The sequence below is a fragment of the Microtus pennsylvanicus genome, chromosome 3 (assembly GCF_037038515.1).
Source record: "Microtus pennsylvanicus isolate mMicPen1 chromosome 3, mMicPen1.hap1, whole genome shotgun sequence".
NCBI lineage: Eukaryota > Metazoa > Chordata > Mammalia > Rodentia > Cricetidae > Microtus > Microtus pennsylvanicus.
The window spans coordinates 18673126-18691165 of record NC_134581.1 but is presented as its reverse complement, the minus strand read 5'-3'; the positions used below and the strand labels follow the sequence as shown (position 1 = coordinate 18691165).

The window sequence follows — 18040 nt, the reverse complement described above, 5'->3', positions numbered from 1 at the left end:
TACACCACAATTTCTTTATCCTGGTCATCTACTGGTGGATGTTAAATAGAGACTTGCATGCTCTTTAGAGGTATAAGAGTATAATAATGAAGCATTGTTTTTGGAGGCATATAGACATAGCTTTAAACACAACTCCACCCTATAGTACCTATGTGATCTTCAACACCTTTGGGCATCATGATTATTAATAAAATAAGCAACAATCTCTACCTTATAGTTTCATGTAGGAGAATAATGCCAATAGAGCAGACTGTACAGAGGGAAGTTTTAGCAGGAGTTATTCCTCCTTTTCCATGATTGTTCACGGTCAGAACATCTTGGAGTAGTGACTCTCTTTCCATGATCTTCCCTATTGCACACCTCCTACTTTCATCTTATCAGTAGATATTCCTTGTCAAGCATGAACATGTTATTCTGAAAATAGAGTTGAAACCTTCCTAAGTTTATTTTTAACTAAGTCCTGTAGAAAAGTAAGGAAGGAAGGGGGGTAACTTCATGAAAGAAAGCAAAGGAAGTTTTAAGTAATTCACAGTTGGCTTATTTTTATTTTAATTGATTACAGGGCTACAACCTAAGACAAAGTAATGTATTTTCCAACCAACATACTCTTAAATGTAGCTTTTTATCCTTCCAGAATGCCTTATTTTTAAGCCCAGGGGGCATCTCATTTACTAGTTGTAATAGAATTTTCTAATATAACACAGCCAAATAATTCTTGTCTTATAATCCCCAAGATCATATGAGAAAAATAGAGCTTTCTTATTGTTAGGGAGCCAGGAAGTACATTCTATTGTAGTATAAAGAAAAAGAAAAGACAATATAACATAAGCATTCTACTCTCTCCCATGGCATCACTTTGTAACTTTCCCCACCCTAAGCTAAACTGTTTTTGAGAGGTCTTTGCTGGCTGGGTTATTTTGATGGTGGTACTGTTGGAAATCTGAGATGCTTCCTCTCACTTTAACACCCTGGGCTTTAAGTGTTCAATGTTAAGAAGTATTTGATAAAGAACCATCTGAAGACTCTATCAAAAAGTTGACCTCTTTTAAGGTTAGAAAGGTGGCTTGGTGGTTAAGAGAACTAGCTTTTCTTCCAGGGGACCTGGGTTCAAGTTCCAGCGCCTACATGGTGACTCACACCCGTCCGTAACTCCAGTTCCAAAAGATCCATAAACAATATGAAAGCAGTAATAGAAAGATCTCTCAACAAAGGAAAGCCCAGGACCAGGTAGTCACTGCTAAATTCTACCAACTCTTTGAAGAGGAGCCAATACCAATGCTTCTCAAAGGGTTCTCTGAAATAGGAAGGCAAAGGTCATTACCAACTCATTCTAAAAAGCCAGTGTCATCCTGATGCCAAACTGGATATGCCACATGCTGTATAAATTCTCAAAAAATTTTTTGAACTCAAAACTTGAACTCAAGAGCACATTAAGAAGAGTACACATCATGACCAAGTTGTTTTGAAGCCAGGGGAGCAATATTGGTTTAACAAGCAGAAATCAGAATGTATGATCAGCAAATGATTAGATTTGAAGATAAAAAATCACATGATCAATGCCAAAAAAACCTTGACAAACCCAGCATCCCTTTATTATAAAAGTACTGAGAAACAGAACTGGAAAGAATATAATTCAACATAATGAAGGCTATTATAAAACGACCCTATAACCAATATTATAGTAAATGGAAAAATTTAGACATTTGCTTCTAGAGGTAAGGGTCCCCACTGTTCTTTAATACAGTCTTGAAACCTTAGTTAGTGCAATAAAACAAGAGAAGTCAATGAACGGGATACACAGAGGAAGGGAAGATGTCAAATTTTCCAATTTTAAATGACATGGTCCTGTACTTAGCATAGAGACCCTATGTACTCCACCAGAAAACTCTTGGGCCTGATGAACACTTTCAGCAAAATAACAGTAGACAAAAATCAGTGCACAGAAATCAGTGGCCTCTCTATACTTCACAACAAGAGAGTGAGGCTGGGGTGGGTACCATTGACAGTAGGTTAAAAATAAATAAGACAACTAAGAAAAATCTAACAACAGAGGTGGGAAAGCTCTCTGAAAGAAATTGAAGAAGACAGTAAAGCTTAGAAACCCCCCTATCCTAATGGACTGTCGGAATTAATGTTGCAAATAGGATGAGGGCCGTGAAAGAGATCTATACATCCAATGCAATAAAAATCCCAATGACATTTTTCTTCACAGAAAAAGGGAAAAATACTAACCTTAATACAGAAACACAGAGCATCCCAAATTGCAACTACCCTTATGAGAAAGAATAGTATTGGAGGTACCACAATCACTGGCTTCAAATTACATTACAGAGCTATAGCAGGAAAACAGTACCAAGAGCATGGTATTGATACAATGTCAAAAACATCCATTGGAAAGAAAACAGTTTCTTTAACAATGGTATTGGGACAACTTGATTTCCACATGCAGATGAATGAAACTTGTCATTAGCCCTATGTAAAAAATAAATTCCAAATATATTAAATACCTTAATGTAAAACCTGAAGTTTTGAAACTTTTAGAGGAAAACCTAGAGAAAATATTTCAAGATGTAGTCATAGCCAAAAACTTTTCGCAAAGGACTTCAGTCGCTCGAGAAATAAGCCCAAGAATTGACAAGTCCAGTTACTGTGAGGACCAGAGTTCAGATCCCAGAATCCATGTAAAATTCGAATGAGTGTAGCCATGATCCTAGTGTGTGAAAGGCAGATGCCGAATCCCTGGACCAAGCTACTAGCCAGACTATTCCAACAGCAAGCTCTGGGTTTAGCAAAAGACACTGCCTCAATATATAAGGTGCAGAGTGATCAAGAAAGGTATCCAACATTGATGTGCATGCACACTTGCATGTGCACTCACACACATGTACCATACACTATTCAAAAAATAATGAATATAAGTAGCCAATAAATACTTAGAAAGCTATCCAACATCTTTAGCCATCAAAAAATGCAGGTTTCAACTGCTTTGAGATTCCATCAAAAAAACTAATAACAAATGAGAATGAGGGAGTAGGGAGAGAGGGACCCTTATTCACTATAGGTGGGGAGCATAAACTTCTGTAGCCACAATGAAAATGTGCGTGGAGGCTCATCATAAAACTGCAAACAGAACTACTCTCTGACCAGAATACACCACTCGGGAATATACCTGAAGGACTCCAGCTCAACATCCCACAGAGATGTGGCACCCCATGTTTGTAGTTGTACTAGCTACAGTAATGAGGCAGTACAACCAGATGTTCCCCCAACCGATCAATGGATTTAAAAAGTAGGATAAATAATGGAATTTTACTCAGCCAAAAAAGTGAAATCTTAACACGAGTGGGATGCAAGCTGGAAATCATTGCATGAAGTGAAATAACCAAACTCAGAAAGACAAACATCGTGTTTTCTCTTATATATGGAACTTAGATTTAAAAGTGTATGTGTGTGTATGTGTGTGTGTGTGTGTGTGTGTGTGTGTGTGTGTGTGTGTGTGTGTGTGTGTGTGTGATGAAACTAGAGGACCACGAGAGGAAGAAGAAATCCTAAGGGATGGGGAAAGAGGGTAATAGAATCAAAGTGATAAGCAAGCAGAGGATGGGACTCAGCCAGAAGGGGCACGAGGCACTGTGCAGAAGGATAATTAAGAATAAAATATGATGCCATTCATGTACACAAACTCCATAAAGAAACTCATTGCTTTTTATGCTGTCTTAAAATATTAATTTTGAAAATTTTGAGTTGGGAGTTAGACTAACCTCAGGAAGTTGGAAGAGAAAAGACTACTGGATAGCCAGACAGAGGCTTCTGTTCTCTAACTCCAACTTGAAACGCTAAGCTACCCAGGTGTGTTCCTCATTGCAAAAGGAGTTCTCCTGTGAATGGCGAGAATGCTTACAGGGTTACTCCTGGGAGAAAATTTGTTAAAACCACTCCAATACATATCTCTGCAGCAGACCATTCATGGAAATATGACATTGGCTTTCTTGGGGAGATGGGGTGTTCTCTACACTGAATTTGACCGTAAGGATTCTTGACTGTCCTTCATAGGTGGAGGTGTTCTGCCCATAGAGCACAGGAGGGTTTTTTGTTTGTTTGTTTGTTTTTTGTTTTGTTTTGTTGCGAATTGTAAAACTGGAACCAGATACTCTGCCCTGACCCTGGCTGCCTGGAGACATGGATCAATGAGGACTAGGCTTTCCAAATTATAATCTCAAATTCTGCTTGGTCAGGAAGAGATGGGGATTAGAAAAGACAGCAGAGCTGACGTCAGTCAAATTAATAACTAGCTGTTCAGAAAAGTAATTAACTTCTCTCACTTTCCTAATGAGCCGGATATGTCACGTGCTCTTCATTTTTCTCTGTCTGAGGCCAGGTCTCTCTCCAGGTTAGTCCTAGCTCCTAAACAATGCACTTGACTCAACCCCACCTATTCTTCTGGTTTTCCTCTTCAGGTAGCTATAGATTTCACGGCCTCTAACGGAGACCCCAGGAACAGCTGTTCCCTGCACTATATCCACCCATACCAGCCCAATGAGTACCTGAAGGCCTTGGTGGCTGTGGGAGAGATTTGCCAGGATTACGACAGGTAAGAGGCTTCGGGCATCAACTGTGGTCTTGTCTTTTAAGTGGGGTCCCATAGGGTTTAGCTGACTCATGGCAGAAGAGTGGCAATCAGTTCCAGCAAGCCCTCATGCAGAGGCTCACGGAAGAACAGAATAAAGCCTTGGGCCAGATATTTCATTCTCTCTGTACCTAGAGAAACTGAGTTAGTGCCACGTTCACTGTAGTGAGCCGACAGGTCCCCCTCTCAGCTTGCCACTCCTATTAGGCTTGCGAAGTCACTAACAGCAATCTAACTTTCATTGTGTGGACTGAGTGTGAAGGGATCCTTGCTACTCACACTCTGTCCGTGAGCCAGCATCGCCCTTGACCTACTGAACTGTTCATACAGCCTAAGGAGGTTCTCGGAGGCCCGAGTTTTAGACATGATTTTATCGGATGTTGCTGTATTCATACTTTAGACCCCTTCTATAACAGCCATCACTTTTGAAAGCACAAAACTAAAGGAAAGCTGAGTTATTTGTACACCACCACACAGACGGAGATGGTGTTTGAACTTCAGTCTTTCTCGCTCTGTACATTGAGTTCAAAACATCACTGTTTTAGAGCTATGTGTCTGCCCAGGTGTGCACCTATGTGGCCAGGAACGTGTGTGTGTGTGTGTGTGTGTGTGTGTGTGTGTGTGTGTGTGTGTGTTCATATGTATGCAGGGATGATCTTGAGAGCCCGTCAGTAGCACTACTTTCTCCTTGACTTCTCAATGATAAATGCTAGCCTTCCCCGCCACAGTATTTCCCCCAGACAGGTGATCAGCACAACTGCAGTAAGCTGGATCCGGGCTGTCACTCCAGTGTCACCAGACAAAGCGAAGGAGCGCAGACATTTGTTTAAGGCTTTTTGAGGTAGAACCAGTGTAAACATAAACGTTTACATCTCAGAGGACCCCCTGATGTGAGTGTGACACAAGGCTAGTCAGTAATGAGCTGTGGTGAGCTGACCTTTCCATCCAAGAAAATAAACAAAACAACTTTATCCGCTGGGTTTAGAGAAATTTCAGCACATAAAGTGATTTCTGTTCTTCCTGAGTTCATTATTGGTAATAACCATGCTAAAAACAACAATAGCAACAAAAGAGCCTGTTACTGCCGCAACATAGTAAAGGCTGGAAAGGCTTGTGAAGCCCAGGTCACGGTTATAAGAAAGGTCAATCAGCCTCCTGCCTGCTGAGGTCTCTGCATTAGCCCTGGTCATTCATGTTTTTGCTAAAGTACCCCGATGTGTCATAGAGACACTTAGAGAGTACATTAGCGGGTCCTATTAAATCAATGAGCAATGAACATGCACAACATTCCTCTCCAACGTCTTTTGCTGCACCCATAAAGCCTCCTTAAATGACCTTGTTGAAGTGTGTGGCGATGGCTACTCTTGGACATGTTTTCTTGACTATATCTGGGATTAACGAAACCCCAAGTGACTCAGCACACCTGTGAGGCATTTTTTTAATTAAATCATTTAAAAGTGGGGAAACCCACTTTTAATCTGGATCTTTTGAGGGAGGAAGAGGCACCTTTAATGTGGCCCACATCTTCTGGTGGCGGCCTATATAAAGGACATTGAAGAAGGATGTTTTTGCTTTTGGCCTGCTTGCCCTCACTGGCAAGTCCATTCCTTCACTGGCATTAGAGCCTACTTCTTCAGAATTCCAGTGTGTACTAAAGACCAGCTGATAACATTCAACCTTGGAAACTGAACAACTCCTGGATTCTTGAACTCTCCACTGATAGACAGCCATTGTTGGACTAGCTGGACCACGGCCTGTGAGCCATTCTAATAAATCCCATTTATTTGAAAATAAAGAGCTTCCACTCTGATTTCTTCAGGCTCCAATTCAGGGATGATATCTAGAGGGGTTTGAACCAGGGGAAGATTTTTACTAGGGAGGAAAGAGTCTGATGCACTGCATCTATGCAGTGTTGGAGACTTCTTCAAGCTTCTCCAAGATAGAGGCGTGAGAATTGTCTGCCTTCCTTCACTCACATAGAAGCATGTTTATAATCCAGTATAATCTTGTGTGTACACATAAGGAGATAAGAAGGAAGGGAGGGAATGATTTTAGAGCCCCTAATGTTTGGACCTTGAGATGTAGATAGTAGAAAGTAGCTTTCCCAAAGGAGTGTTAGGTAGACACTGTGCTCAAGCCCAACCTAAGCAACATAGTAAGACCCCCTCCCATATAAAATCAAAGCTAAATAAGTGGATAAAAACTTGAAGAAAACTATGGAGTATATTACAAGAACTATGAACCTGCAGGGAAGAAGGCATCCAATATGAAATTTTAAAGGGTGGTGTGGTCAGTTTTTCAGAACTGAGATGCTGAGACCCAGAGTCTGCATCATGATCCTGTATCACCTTCCTTTGCTGCTCCAGATACGCATCCATCATCAGAAAGCATTTATTGACTAATCCCTGCAGAGTGTGTTCACTTCCTGGTTGCCTCACATGCAGAATGATTAGTCAGAGTGACTGGACATCCTTTAAAGTTTTTTATCCCTTTAGAATGCCAATCAGACAAAAGTTGACAGATATTTTGCATTCTGCCAAAAGCACAGATTCCATATAAACATAAGCTATGTCACCTTAGGTGTGACATGAGGAGTCATTAGAAACTATTCCTTTTAAATTTTAATAGGGTAAGTCTGAAGTCATCATGCCCAGCTGGACAAGTAAATCACCTTCGGGCAGCCCAGGAAAGCAGCATTTTGTGTCTAAAGAAGGCAGGTCTTCGTTAAAATGGCAAATTCTAAAGAAGAAAAAGAGGTTTGAGAAAAACCTCCATGATCTTTCAAGAGACTCCCTGGGAGAGCTTGGAATGCAAGCTGCTCCCTTTAAAGCTGACAAGGTTGGACAGTTTCTCTTTTGTGTGGGTGGATAGACAGTAGACAGGCAGAGTCGGAAAATTTCAAGTCAGGGCTCTGGAATTAATTTATTCTTGCATCAAAGTCAGAAAGGTTGGCGCTTAAAAAGAAACAACTCGCATAAAAACTGACAGAAGGCATCACCCTCCTCCCGCAACCATGCAGGGGTTTCAGTTCCCATGAGCCTTAGCAATCCCTCTCTGCCTCTGATGGCCAAGGGTTTTCTCCCTGGCTTGTACAGTCATCGCTACTGAATCATTAGCGGTGACCCATTGAGGAGAACAGCTTGAGGAGTCATAAATCTCTTCTCCAAATGACCTTGAAGAGAGGCTTCCCCAACCACAAGATAGCTGTCCCCAAATTCAGAAGATACTGCTGCTGGCCTGTGCTGTCCCTCACCCTCTGCAAGAACGATCCCAGCCCACATGCCTCGACTGCCCACACAAATGAGTGTGCGCACACACATGCACGTGCACACCTGGGCACACACATATACACATTCCCTGATGCAGTATAGTTCCGGTCGGCACTATCAAGACAAAATCCAGAGCGCTCATCTTATAGAGAAGGAGAAACCATTTATTCTGGAGCCATTTTGAATGACCACAGCCTGAGAACACAGATTTAGATTACTCCAAGTGGCAGGTTCCAGTGTGGAAACAGCTTCATGAAATTTTATAGTTTCACAGAACAAATAAAGTCATAAATTAAGGCAAGTTTAAAGTACATTGGTGGGAACATCAGTGAGGTAGTTACAGTAAGATAGGGAAGGCTTTCTATAGGCCCAGATTGCTTTCTGATACTATTCTTAGCTTTCAGGTTGGTGGAATTAGCTCCAACTTAGAGTCGGGTAAGGAATGGCTATCCCAGGAGCTAATGCTAGCCCAAGGTAAAGCAATTAGCCAATAGATGTAAGCGCTCCAGTCTCTCCACAGTACTGAAATCCTGATCAGTCTCTGCTGCCACGGCTTCTTTCAAGAGCGTTCACTCACAGCGTCCACGCTGCTTCTACACCTTTGTAAAGGACTTTCTTTTCCACCACAAGCCCCAAAAAAAGACATGGAGATTGATTATGAAAATTAGGCCTTAGCTTAGGCTCATCCCAACCCCACTAGCTCTTATAACTTAATTTAAACCATTTTTTAATGTTAATCTACCTTCTATCACATGGGTTTTTACCTCTTTTCCACTCTGTGTGTCCAACTCATTCCATGTCTCAATGGCATCTAGACTCATCTCTTACTTCCTCTCGTTCTACCCAGAAGTCCCGCCTTATATTCTCGCCTAGTTATTGGTCATTCAGCTCTTTATCAAACCAATCACAGAAATTCATCTTCACACAGTAAACAAATATCCCACAGCACACCTCAGTGTCAAAGTAGCATACTTTTCTTGGGGCCAACATAGTTCTGGGTCTCAAAAAGCAGGAACAGTCCTCTAACAAAAAGCCTGGCTAGGCCTGCTGGCCACCAGCCTGTGATCTTAGCTACTTTGGGAACTGAGACCAGGAGACAACAGAAGATCAGGGTTCTATATCAGTATAGCCTTTGCCATACTCCACCTCATTCCATTAGGAGTCTCTTCTTTGTCTGCGCATCACAAAACACTTGGAAAGCTTCAAACATGCTGGCACTTGGATCTCACCAAGAAGTCACCAAGGCTGATTTCGTGGTCTGCTGTGCACCTTGAATGGGATTTTATTGTTGTTGCTCTAATGGTTATCCAGCCTTGAAATCCACCATTGAGTAAGGAGTGCTGGGTCAGTTAGAATGGCAATGTCCCTGCTGGAACTCCTGGATACCAATCCCCTTGTGTGGGACAGCAAAACAAACAAACAAAAAAAAAAACAACATGGCAGAATTTTCCCTGTGTAGCTCAAAGTCTAGTAGATTGCAGAGGTGTGTCCATAAGCCACAGTAAATCAGGTGTTGTGGCTCATACCTGGAAGCCCAGCACTAGCAAGCCTAAGGCCAGAGGACCATAGGAGTTCAAGGCCAGCATGAAATATGTGGAGAGACCATATCTCAAAACAGCAAAAACAAGCATAGTCCCAGCTTAGCATGGCCCAGAAAACCCTATCTTGTGCAAGACTGGAGAGTGTAAAGGGAGGAAGGCCCACTCTGCCCTGCTGGAAGGAGGATGGACAAGGAGAAAACCTTCATAGTGGTGACTGGGGTAGTCAGTATTCTGACACACATGGCCTCTGTTACAAGAACATAGATGAAGTTCTTATTCTGAATCATTAGGAGCAGGCCAGCCTCTTGTGGAGAAGAGTCAACAAGGCTAATAGAAAGAGTATGATGACATACCCTTAAGGGTCCTGGTGACAGGTAGACCTGGTACCTCTGTTCTCGCGAGATTTATGTCTTTGGCTGTAAACTGAAGGCTCATCTAGTTTTCTTTGCAGAGCCCATGCAGTTCTGCCTGTCATAAATAATCAATGCTGGAGGGTGTTATCTTTAAGACTCAAAATTCAATCTTTAAAAATAAACTGAACACAAAAGGAGAAAGGATTCCAGTGTCTAAAGGTCAGGTTGGACAAGTGACCTCTAAGGGTTTGTCCCTTTGTTTGATTGTTTTGTTCATTTGCCTCTGAAGGGATTCTGTAAAGGTATGCAGCCCTCACGCGTGTTTCACTGGAGACATCTTTCTTTGTTGTAAGTTTAAGTGGAGATAAGAATTGAAAATTCTGGAGTGTTATAAATACGGATATTTAAAAACAAACTCTCATGTAACTCTTGTAACTGCCCAATATAATTTAAATGCTGTGCTGATTGAGTATTGGCCATCTTTTTTTTTTTTTACAAAAAATACCTTGTGCATGCCAGACACTCTACCATCTGAACCCCTTCTCTAGTACTCAGGGTATCATTATAAATTTGGTTTGAAGTCATTTTGAAGTCATATAAATATATAAGGAAAACAAGGATATTATATGCATGTAATTTTTAATTTCTAAAATGATTCATTATGAAGAGATTCAAATTATTCTAAAAATATCTCTGGATTGAATTTTTATTGCAGCCTTAATGTGAATATTATTGATCTAAAACATTCATATGTTAAGAATCTCAGACTTTAATTATTGTATATAAGAAATATAAAGGTTTTGGAAATCAGCTCTCAACAAAACAGATGGTGTGTGTGGAGGTGGGGGAGCCCAGTTTGCTTATATATCTATGGGTGGTAAGGGCTACCTATTGCTCACAATGCAGAATCTATCATAAATTCTAACCAATTTTTTGTCTGTGTCAATATAAATATTAAGAAATTTGCTCTTATAAACAAGTATGTGAAAGTGGCTTTTAACCTATAGTATTGCTCAATTCTTCCAATGACATAACCATCCCTCCCCCTACCATAATAGTTTATAACCAAAACTGTTTAGGGGATGGAGTCTGGAGAGATGGCTCAGCAATTAAGAGCACATACTGCTCTGGCTGAGGACCTAAATTCAGTTCCTAAAACCCCCATCAGGAGGCTTACAGCACTTGTAACTCTAGCTCCAGGAGAGCTCCCTCTTCTGGCCTCTGACACTCACATGCACATGTCACAGACAAACATACATACATACAAACACACACACACACACACACACACACACACATATGAGAATGAATCCTTAAACAGCATTGTGCCATGGTACACCTGTGGAGGCTGGAGGACAGCTATTAGGTGTTGGTTCTCTGCTTCTGCCATGTGTGTCCCAGGCCCAGCTCAAGCTTGGTCTTCAGGCTTGGTGTCAATCACCTTTACCTACTGAGATATCTTACCAACTCCAAAAAATTATTTTAATGATTTAATGACTGACAATAACAACATCCTAAATTCTTTCTTTTACACAGTACTAGTGATTGAACTCAAAGATATCTATGGGATGGGTAGGTGTTCTGCAACTTAGCTACAACCCACAATTTTTAAAGTGAAAATTGGCAATGACCTGAGTTGCAGAAAATTTGGTTCCTACTGACCTTTGTAGAAGTTTTCCTTTTCTTGATGTTTGAATCTTGTGTTCAGTAATTGAATCTTGGTACTAGGTACTTTGATCTGGGATCCTGGTACTCTGTATTCGAAGCTGGGATCCTGGTACTCTGTACTCGGAGCTGGAATTCTGGTACTGTTGTGGGAGCTGTGGGCTACATTCCTAGCACCCGGCCGCTCGCATGGCTAGCTTTAAACCCGAAATAATTACACGGAAACTGTATTCTTTTAAATACTGCTTGGCCCATTATATCTAGCCTCTTCTCAGCTAACTCTCACACCTGGACTAGCCCATTTCTAATAATGTGTGTAGCACCCGAAGGTGCACTTACCAGGAAGATTCTAGCCTACATCCATCCTGGGTCGGAGCTTCATCGTGTCTGCCCCAGAGAGCAGAGCTAAGGTGTATGAGCTCACTTCCTCTTCCTCCCAGCATTTTATTCTGTTTACTCCACCCACCTATGTTCTAACCTATCAGGGCCAAGCAGTTTCTTTATTAATTAACCAGTGAACTTCCTCCATCATGGTACTCTGTACTCGGAGCTGGGATCCTGATGCCCTGTACTTGGAGGTGGAATCTCCATACTCTGTACTGGGTGCCGGAATCCTGTAGGATAGTTCCTCTACTTGGTACTGTCAGTTTTTGTTCTTTGAAGCAACGCAGCATAGCAGTTGAGACTCAGAAGAGGTAAAGAAAAGAGGAATCATGAAGGGAAAGGGATGAATGCGACCAGGTCTCACTATCACAGAGCTCCCAGAAGACTGATTTCAACAAATTGTATGTGTGGAAGTAGGAGAATTGAATGCTGATTTTGTTTTTAAAAAAGAAAGTCACACCCTCATGTCCCCAGAAGACTATTGCACTTCTATCCCTGGACCTCAATTTTAAGATGACTGCATGCAAAATTCTTTTTACCAAGACCCAAGTGCTCTGGAAGGCCACCGTGTTTGAGCTGACCCCCACTGGCATGCACACTGCCATGTAGTATGCATCCCTTGGCGTGTATTAATGTCTTGCTTTAGCGCAGTGTTTCCTTAATGGACACAGTGAAATGTACTTAAGATCAAATTTCCCACCTGGGGGATATTTGGACATTGGACATGGCCATTTCCTGGGAAACTAAGGACAGCTGATACGTCACCATGGAAGGACACGGACCCTTTTGTTGTGTTTTTTGTTTGTTTGCTTGCTTTATGGTGATGGTAAGAAGTGTAACCTTTACCAGCATGGTAATATGCTTCTGAAATGTCCAGGTGGGCAGCGTTTGCCTGGGTTTTTCTCCCAATAGTTGCTAATGGCCCATTTGCTCAGTGCCCAGTGGATTGGGTTCTGACTTCTTTGAAGTGTTCTCATAGAAAGCTTTCCTTTATTCCACTTCCTTCCCTTGGTCATTGCATAATACTCCTTTCTGCCTGGTCTTATTTTTAAGTAGGAGGAATGGACTTTAAATCTATTGTGCTAGGCTGGGAATTTTTTCTTCAGTATGTTTATTAAGTAGAAGCTTTATAGTGGCTGACTTCAGAGAACTGAGCCCTTCTGTAGCATTAATTATTCTCCTTGTAGGTGAGGCGTTTCCTGACTGTCTCACTCTTGAAACTCAATTACGTAACAGGGCCTGAACCTTTGCAAACTTCAAATTCCCAAGGGTGGTTTAGTGGGTGTGAAAGGAGCATCATTAAGGCACCAGGGTCAGTGATGGGAAGTAGGTAGAGCATTAGATCTGCACACACCCTTACCAGATGTCCCCTAAAAGAGAGAGAGAGAGAAAACTCATCAAAACAGACAGTAAGTTAAGGATGTAACACCTCCCAGGCTTCCTGGTTCAGACTCCTGAGGCAACCCTGCTGTGGATGGTCCAGGACCCATGCTTGCCACCAGGAAAGTCTTCTAACTTAGCCAGCAAGAGCCTCCCTTGCCTACCACTCTTTCTTTGGCTAAGGAGGAAGAGTTGAGACAAAGTCTTTCAATCTTTCCAAGGACCAGGAGTCCTGTTTTTTATTTCTCCTTGGAGCTGTTACTAATCCTCTATAAGCTATGGTGAGTCTCTGATTTATTTGCAACCACACTTTCTCTAAGGCATGCCAGATGCAGTGAACGACAGAGCCTGGCCTGACACAGCTACAAGCAGACGAGGGAGTGTGTGGTTTCATAGAGGACTTCCGCCCTCGCTTTAGAGAACTCTGCTTTCTCTAGATCTCTAACTCCACCTGTGTGCAATCGACTACGTGTTGGAAGGTTTCGTCAAAGCTGTCACGGGTTGCTAACAACTTCTAAATAGGAAGGGATGGGAGAGAATCTGGTTTTGTTACTTCAATTTTCTTGAAGTCCCTCAGAAAGTGGAGCTTGGCCCAGACTGAATGTCCTCTTTTCCTATAGAAAATCTAATCTGAATTCCTTCTTTGTCCTTGACCAACTCTAGGGAGAACTGAAAACTGTAGGAACAAACCTCAGTTGTGTTCTTCCTAGGAGAGAACCCCAACAAAGGTACTTGGCAGGAGAAGGACACACCTTCTCCCAAGACCGGTATTTCAGAGCACCACTGCAGCACACAATTTGCTTAAGAAAGGTCTTGTGTGTTGCCTGTTTGGGGACCGAGGTCCTGGAATTGCTAGTAGCTGTTCAACATTACATGTAGTTATTCCATTATAATGGTAAATAGAATATCATGGACTCAAGATAACATTTACTCTGTCTTCCTAAGATTAGAATAAGTGGAACTCCCAGGGCTGTGTAAGTATTTACAGCATCTGGGAGAGAGCTAGCGCATCGTGTGTGTCAATAAATGTTAAAGCCCCCGCCCTTCCCCATCCTCTTAACTGGAGTGCAGTACAATTAGGTTTAAGATATAACACACGAAATAGAAGAAGTGATTGTAAAAGACACCAAGACAAACAAAGGGTGGGTGTGACTCGCATGGATCTTCATCAGAGTTGTGTATACCCATGTCTTAGTGACTTTAAAGGTTGTGTGGACTGTACCATTGGCTATTTATTGAGCAGACCTTCAGTGAAGAAATACAGCAATGAAGCTGAGGGGACAGGGCAGTCAGGGTCAGTAGGCAGTGAGAATGTAAGATATTAATATACCTGGGCACTATGGCATGTGTCTAGAGTCTCGGCTCTTAGAAGGCTGAAGCTTGAGGTCTGCCATGCATTAGAAGCTAGTTTAGACTACATTACAATTTCTAGACCAGTCTGGCTATAGAGTGGGGCCCTGCCTAAGAAACATGTAAACGAAAAAGATCTTTTTTCAAAAAAAATTATTTATTTATTTCTTAAATTTTATTTTACATTCCAGCCACGGTTCTCCCTCCCACCCCTCCTTCCATCCCCCATTGCCTCCACCCCAGCCCACCCCTCATCCACTCCTCCCAACAGGTAAGGGGCGCTATGGGGAGTCCACAAGGTCTGGCACATTAAGTTGGAGCAGGACCAAGCCCTTCCCCCTCCATTAAGGCTGAGCATGGCATCCCACCATAGAGAATGGTCTCCAACAAGCTAGCTCATGCACCAGGGATAGATTCTGGTCCTACTGCAAGGGGCCCCTCAGATAATCCAAGCTGCACCACTGTCTCCCACATATGGAGGGCCTAGTTTGGTCCCATGGATACTGCACAACTACTCTAAACTCTAGAGTTTATGAGTTTCCACGAGCTTGGTTCAACTGTCTCTGTAGATTCATCCATCATGACCTTGACCTACATGGCTGGTGTATTCCCCCTTCACTCTCTTCGATTGGATTCCCAGAGCTCAGCCTGGTGCTTGGTTGTGGATCTCTACATCTGGTTCCATTGGTTACTGGATAATAGTCGGGGTATTCACCAATCTGATTACAGGGGGAGGCTAGTTGGAACACCCTCTCCACTATTGCTAGGAGTCTTAGCTGGGGTCATTCTTGAGAATTTTACTGGCACCAGGTTTCTCCCTAGCCCCATAGTGGCTCTTTCTATCAAGATCTCTCTTCCATTGTTCTCCCACTCTGTCCCTCTCCCCCCCTCAACCATTCCGTTCCCTCATGTTCTCATCTCCCATCTCCTCCCCTTTATCCCACCCTCACCCCCACAAAACACTGGGTCCCTTTGAGTTCAGGAAGTAAGAAAAGAAAATGCAAATAATTAGTTGTTTCTTATGTGTATGTTTAAGGTGAAGGCACAGGGACTGCTATGAATGAGATCATGCCTTGTGGAGTAGCAGCCTACTGAGCTTCCCTGTGCCTGTTGATATCTCCTCAGATCTGGGTTGTCTCTGTTTGAACCCTCGCTCTAATCAGCAGCAGCATCTTCGGGGGTGCTTCTCTTCAATGTGTCTACCTTCATGAAAAATAAAGAATAATCATCTTTTTTTTTAATTATGTATATGGACGACCCTAATTCAGTCATTGATTGGAGTTGCCAAATTCCTCATCATTCACTATTTCAAGGAAACATAAAATCACAGCTACGGGGGTGGGATATATACAAATTTTGGGTCCGTTTTACTCTTGGTTATCAAATTTAGTAAAAACTAAAAATTAAAAAAAAATTGCTAGAGAGTATATGCTAATGAGTACTGAAAGGTAAGGAATGTTTCTTCATTTTGATTATTTGTGCCATTGCGTGAGTCAGCACTTGGCTTGGCAACGTGTCCTAGGGAGGTTAAGCAGGCTCATATTTCCCTTCCTTCTTAGATGAATAAATGAAGTGGCTTCTTTTTTGTTTAATTCCAGTGACAAAATGTTCCCGGCTTTTGGGTTTGGCGCCAGGATACCCCCAGAGTACACGGTGAGTGAGCGGAGGTGGGATCATGTGCTGCACTGTGGAATCTCATCTTGGCAAGCTTGCTTTTGCTCTCAATGAAGCTATGGTGGTCCAAGAGTGCCTTCGGCAAAATAAATAGATAAATAAACAAATAAATAAATAAACAAAATCTGGGTATTCTTGGTATGTATTTTAAAGGTCTGGTTACAGGAATCCTTAGTTTAACTCACTAATATGGTGAGAGACTCAGAAAACACCCCCAAACCACTGGGTTCCAGGGATTCAAACTGTGTACATCCAGATTTGCAGGCTAAAGAAAAACTTGAGCTAAATCAACCAAGTAGGGCAGCTCACTTGCCTGGTCAGTGGGCACACACCAGCTGCTTCACCTGTGACCTCCCACGAAGAAAGGAGGCGTCTGTCTTTTAATGAAGTGACCTATTTTTTAGTGCCCAAGAGATTCAATGGTCAGAAATACCTTCAAGGTGGAATTTTCCATGCACATTTTCCAAGTGATTTACTAAAACTGTCCAGATGGCAGAAGAGCCCATTTCTTTTATCAGATTCTAGGGGGAGGAAAATAGCAGGCAGTGTATCATCAGCCCTTCTGCTTAGGCACTGCCAGGCAGGGGGGCTTGGGACAGAAGATTGCAGGCTATATCACTCTATTCATTTTTTTCCGAAGTAGAAGTCATTCTAGTTCACCTGTGTGTACATGAAGATCCTCGTGCTCTGTAATTCTGTCTGTCAGAATGATCCCTAAATGTCAACAGCTTAGCCAGTGCCTCTGTGAGCAGCACCATGCCTATCAGTCAGCTCGAGTTCATTGGGTGCTTACTTTCTTACACAGGTGGACACAGAGCTCATTCAACTTGAACCCTTCAGTCTGTGGCCAGTTAATCTAGAAACGATCTGTAGTTACCTTTTTCTGAAGCCTTTTCTTTTTCTTTCTTTCTTTTTTTCTTAAAAAAAAAAACATATGATTTACTTTTCCCTCCTGCCAGCATTTATCAGATCCTAGAAAATCTTCCTGTCACTGCAGCTCCACAGGGAGCTGAGAATTCACCCTCCATCTCAGATTGATTCTATAATGGCTTAAAACGGTGCCTTCTGCTTAACTCACAATGAATGAAAGGCCATTTGTTTGCAAACCCTAAGCCCCTAGTGCCTCCTTATTGGATCCAAGTTATAATTCTCCTTTCTTCCTTTTTCTTAAAAAATTCTAATCGGTGTTTAGGTCTCTCATGACTTTGCAATCAACTTTAATGAAGACAACCCAGAGTGTGCAGGTAAGTCACAACAAGAAAGGGAGCCAGTGTCTCAGAGCCTGGCTCTGTGCACCTCTCTGGGTTCAGTTCCTATCTCCTAGAGCGGCAGCTCAGCTGGGAGTGTCCGCAGCACAGAAACAGGTTCGGAGAATCCAAATTAGCCACCTTGCTCCATGGGAATGGAGGATTACATTATAGAGTGGGGCGGTGCACCCTGGAAGAGACAAGGCTGGGAAATCCTGAGCTTTCAATAAAATTCTGGGTTCTTCTAACCAAAATAAAGTTAATCAATCCATTAGCTTTACTGAATTCATTGATTAAAGATTAATTTTAATTTTTTTTAAATAAGAGAATGGCCCATGATGGACCAAGATGAGACATTCCTCTTTCCGCTTCTCATCTTTTCATCTGGATTTTCCTCAGCGTCCTCTCTGTGTAGATTTAAAGAGAGAGCGAAAGGCAGAAATCATTTGACACTCCCAGCACACTGACCAAGGTGATTTAAAACAAAGAGCTTCATGGTTTTGTTCAAGAAAGAGCCCCAAGGCTTAAACACTTGGTCTAGCCCATGTGA

General features: G+C 42.2%; 1 protein-coding gene across 4 annotated transcripts in view; it reads left to right on the top strand.

Moving 5' to 3' along the window:
* Window positions 1-18040, top strand: part of Cpne4 (copine 4) — a 457031-nt gene that overhangs the window by 426676 nt on the left and 12315 nt on the right. For all 4 annotated transcript variants that reach the window (XM_075964808.1, XM_075964810.1, XM_075964809.1 and 1 more), the window contains 3 exons: window positions 4458-4591; window positions 16168-16222; window positions 17436-17487. In XM_075964808.1, the coding sequence (XP_075820923.1) occupies window positions 4458-4591; window positions 16168-16222; window positions 17436-17487 (241 nt within the window). The remainder of the gene's footprint in view (window positions 1-4457; window positions 4592-16167; window positions 16223-17435; window positions 17488-18040) is intronic.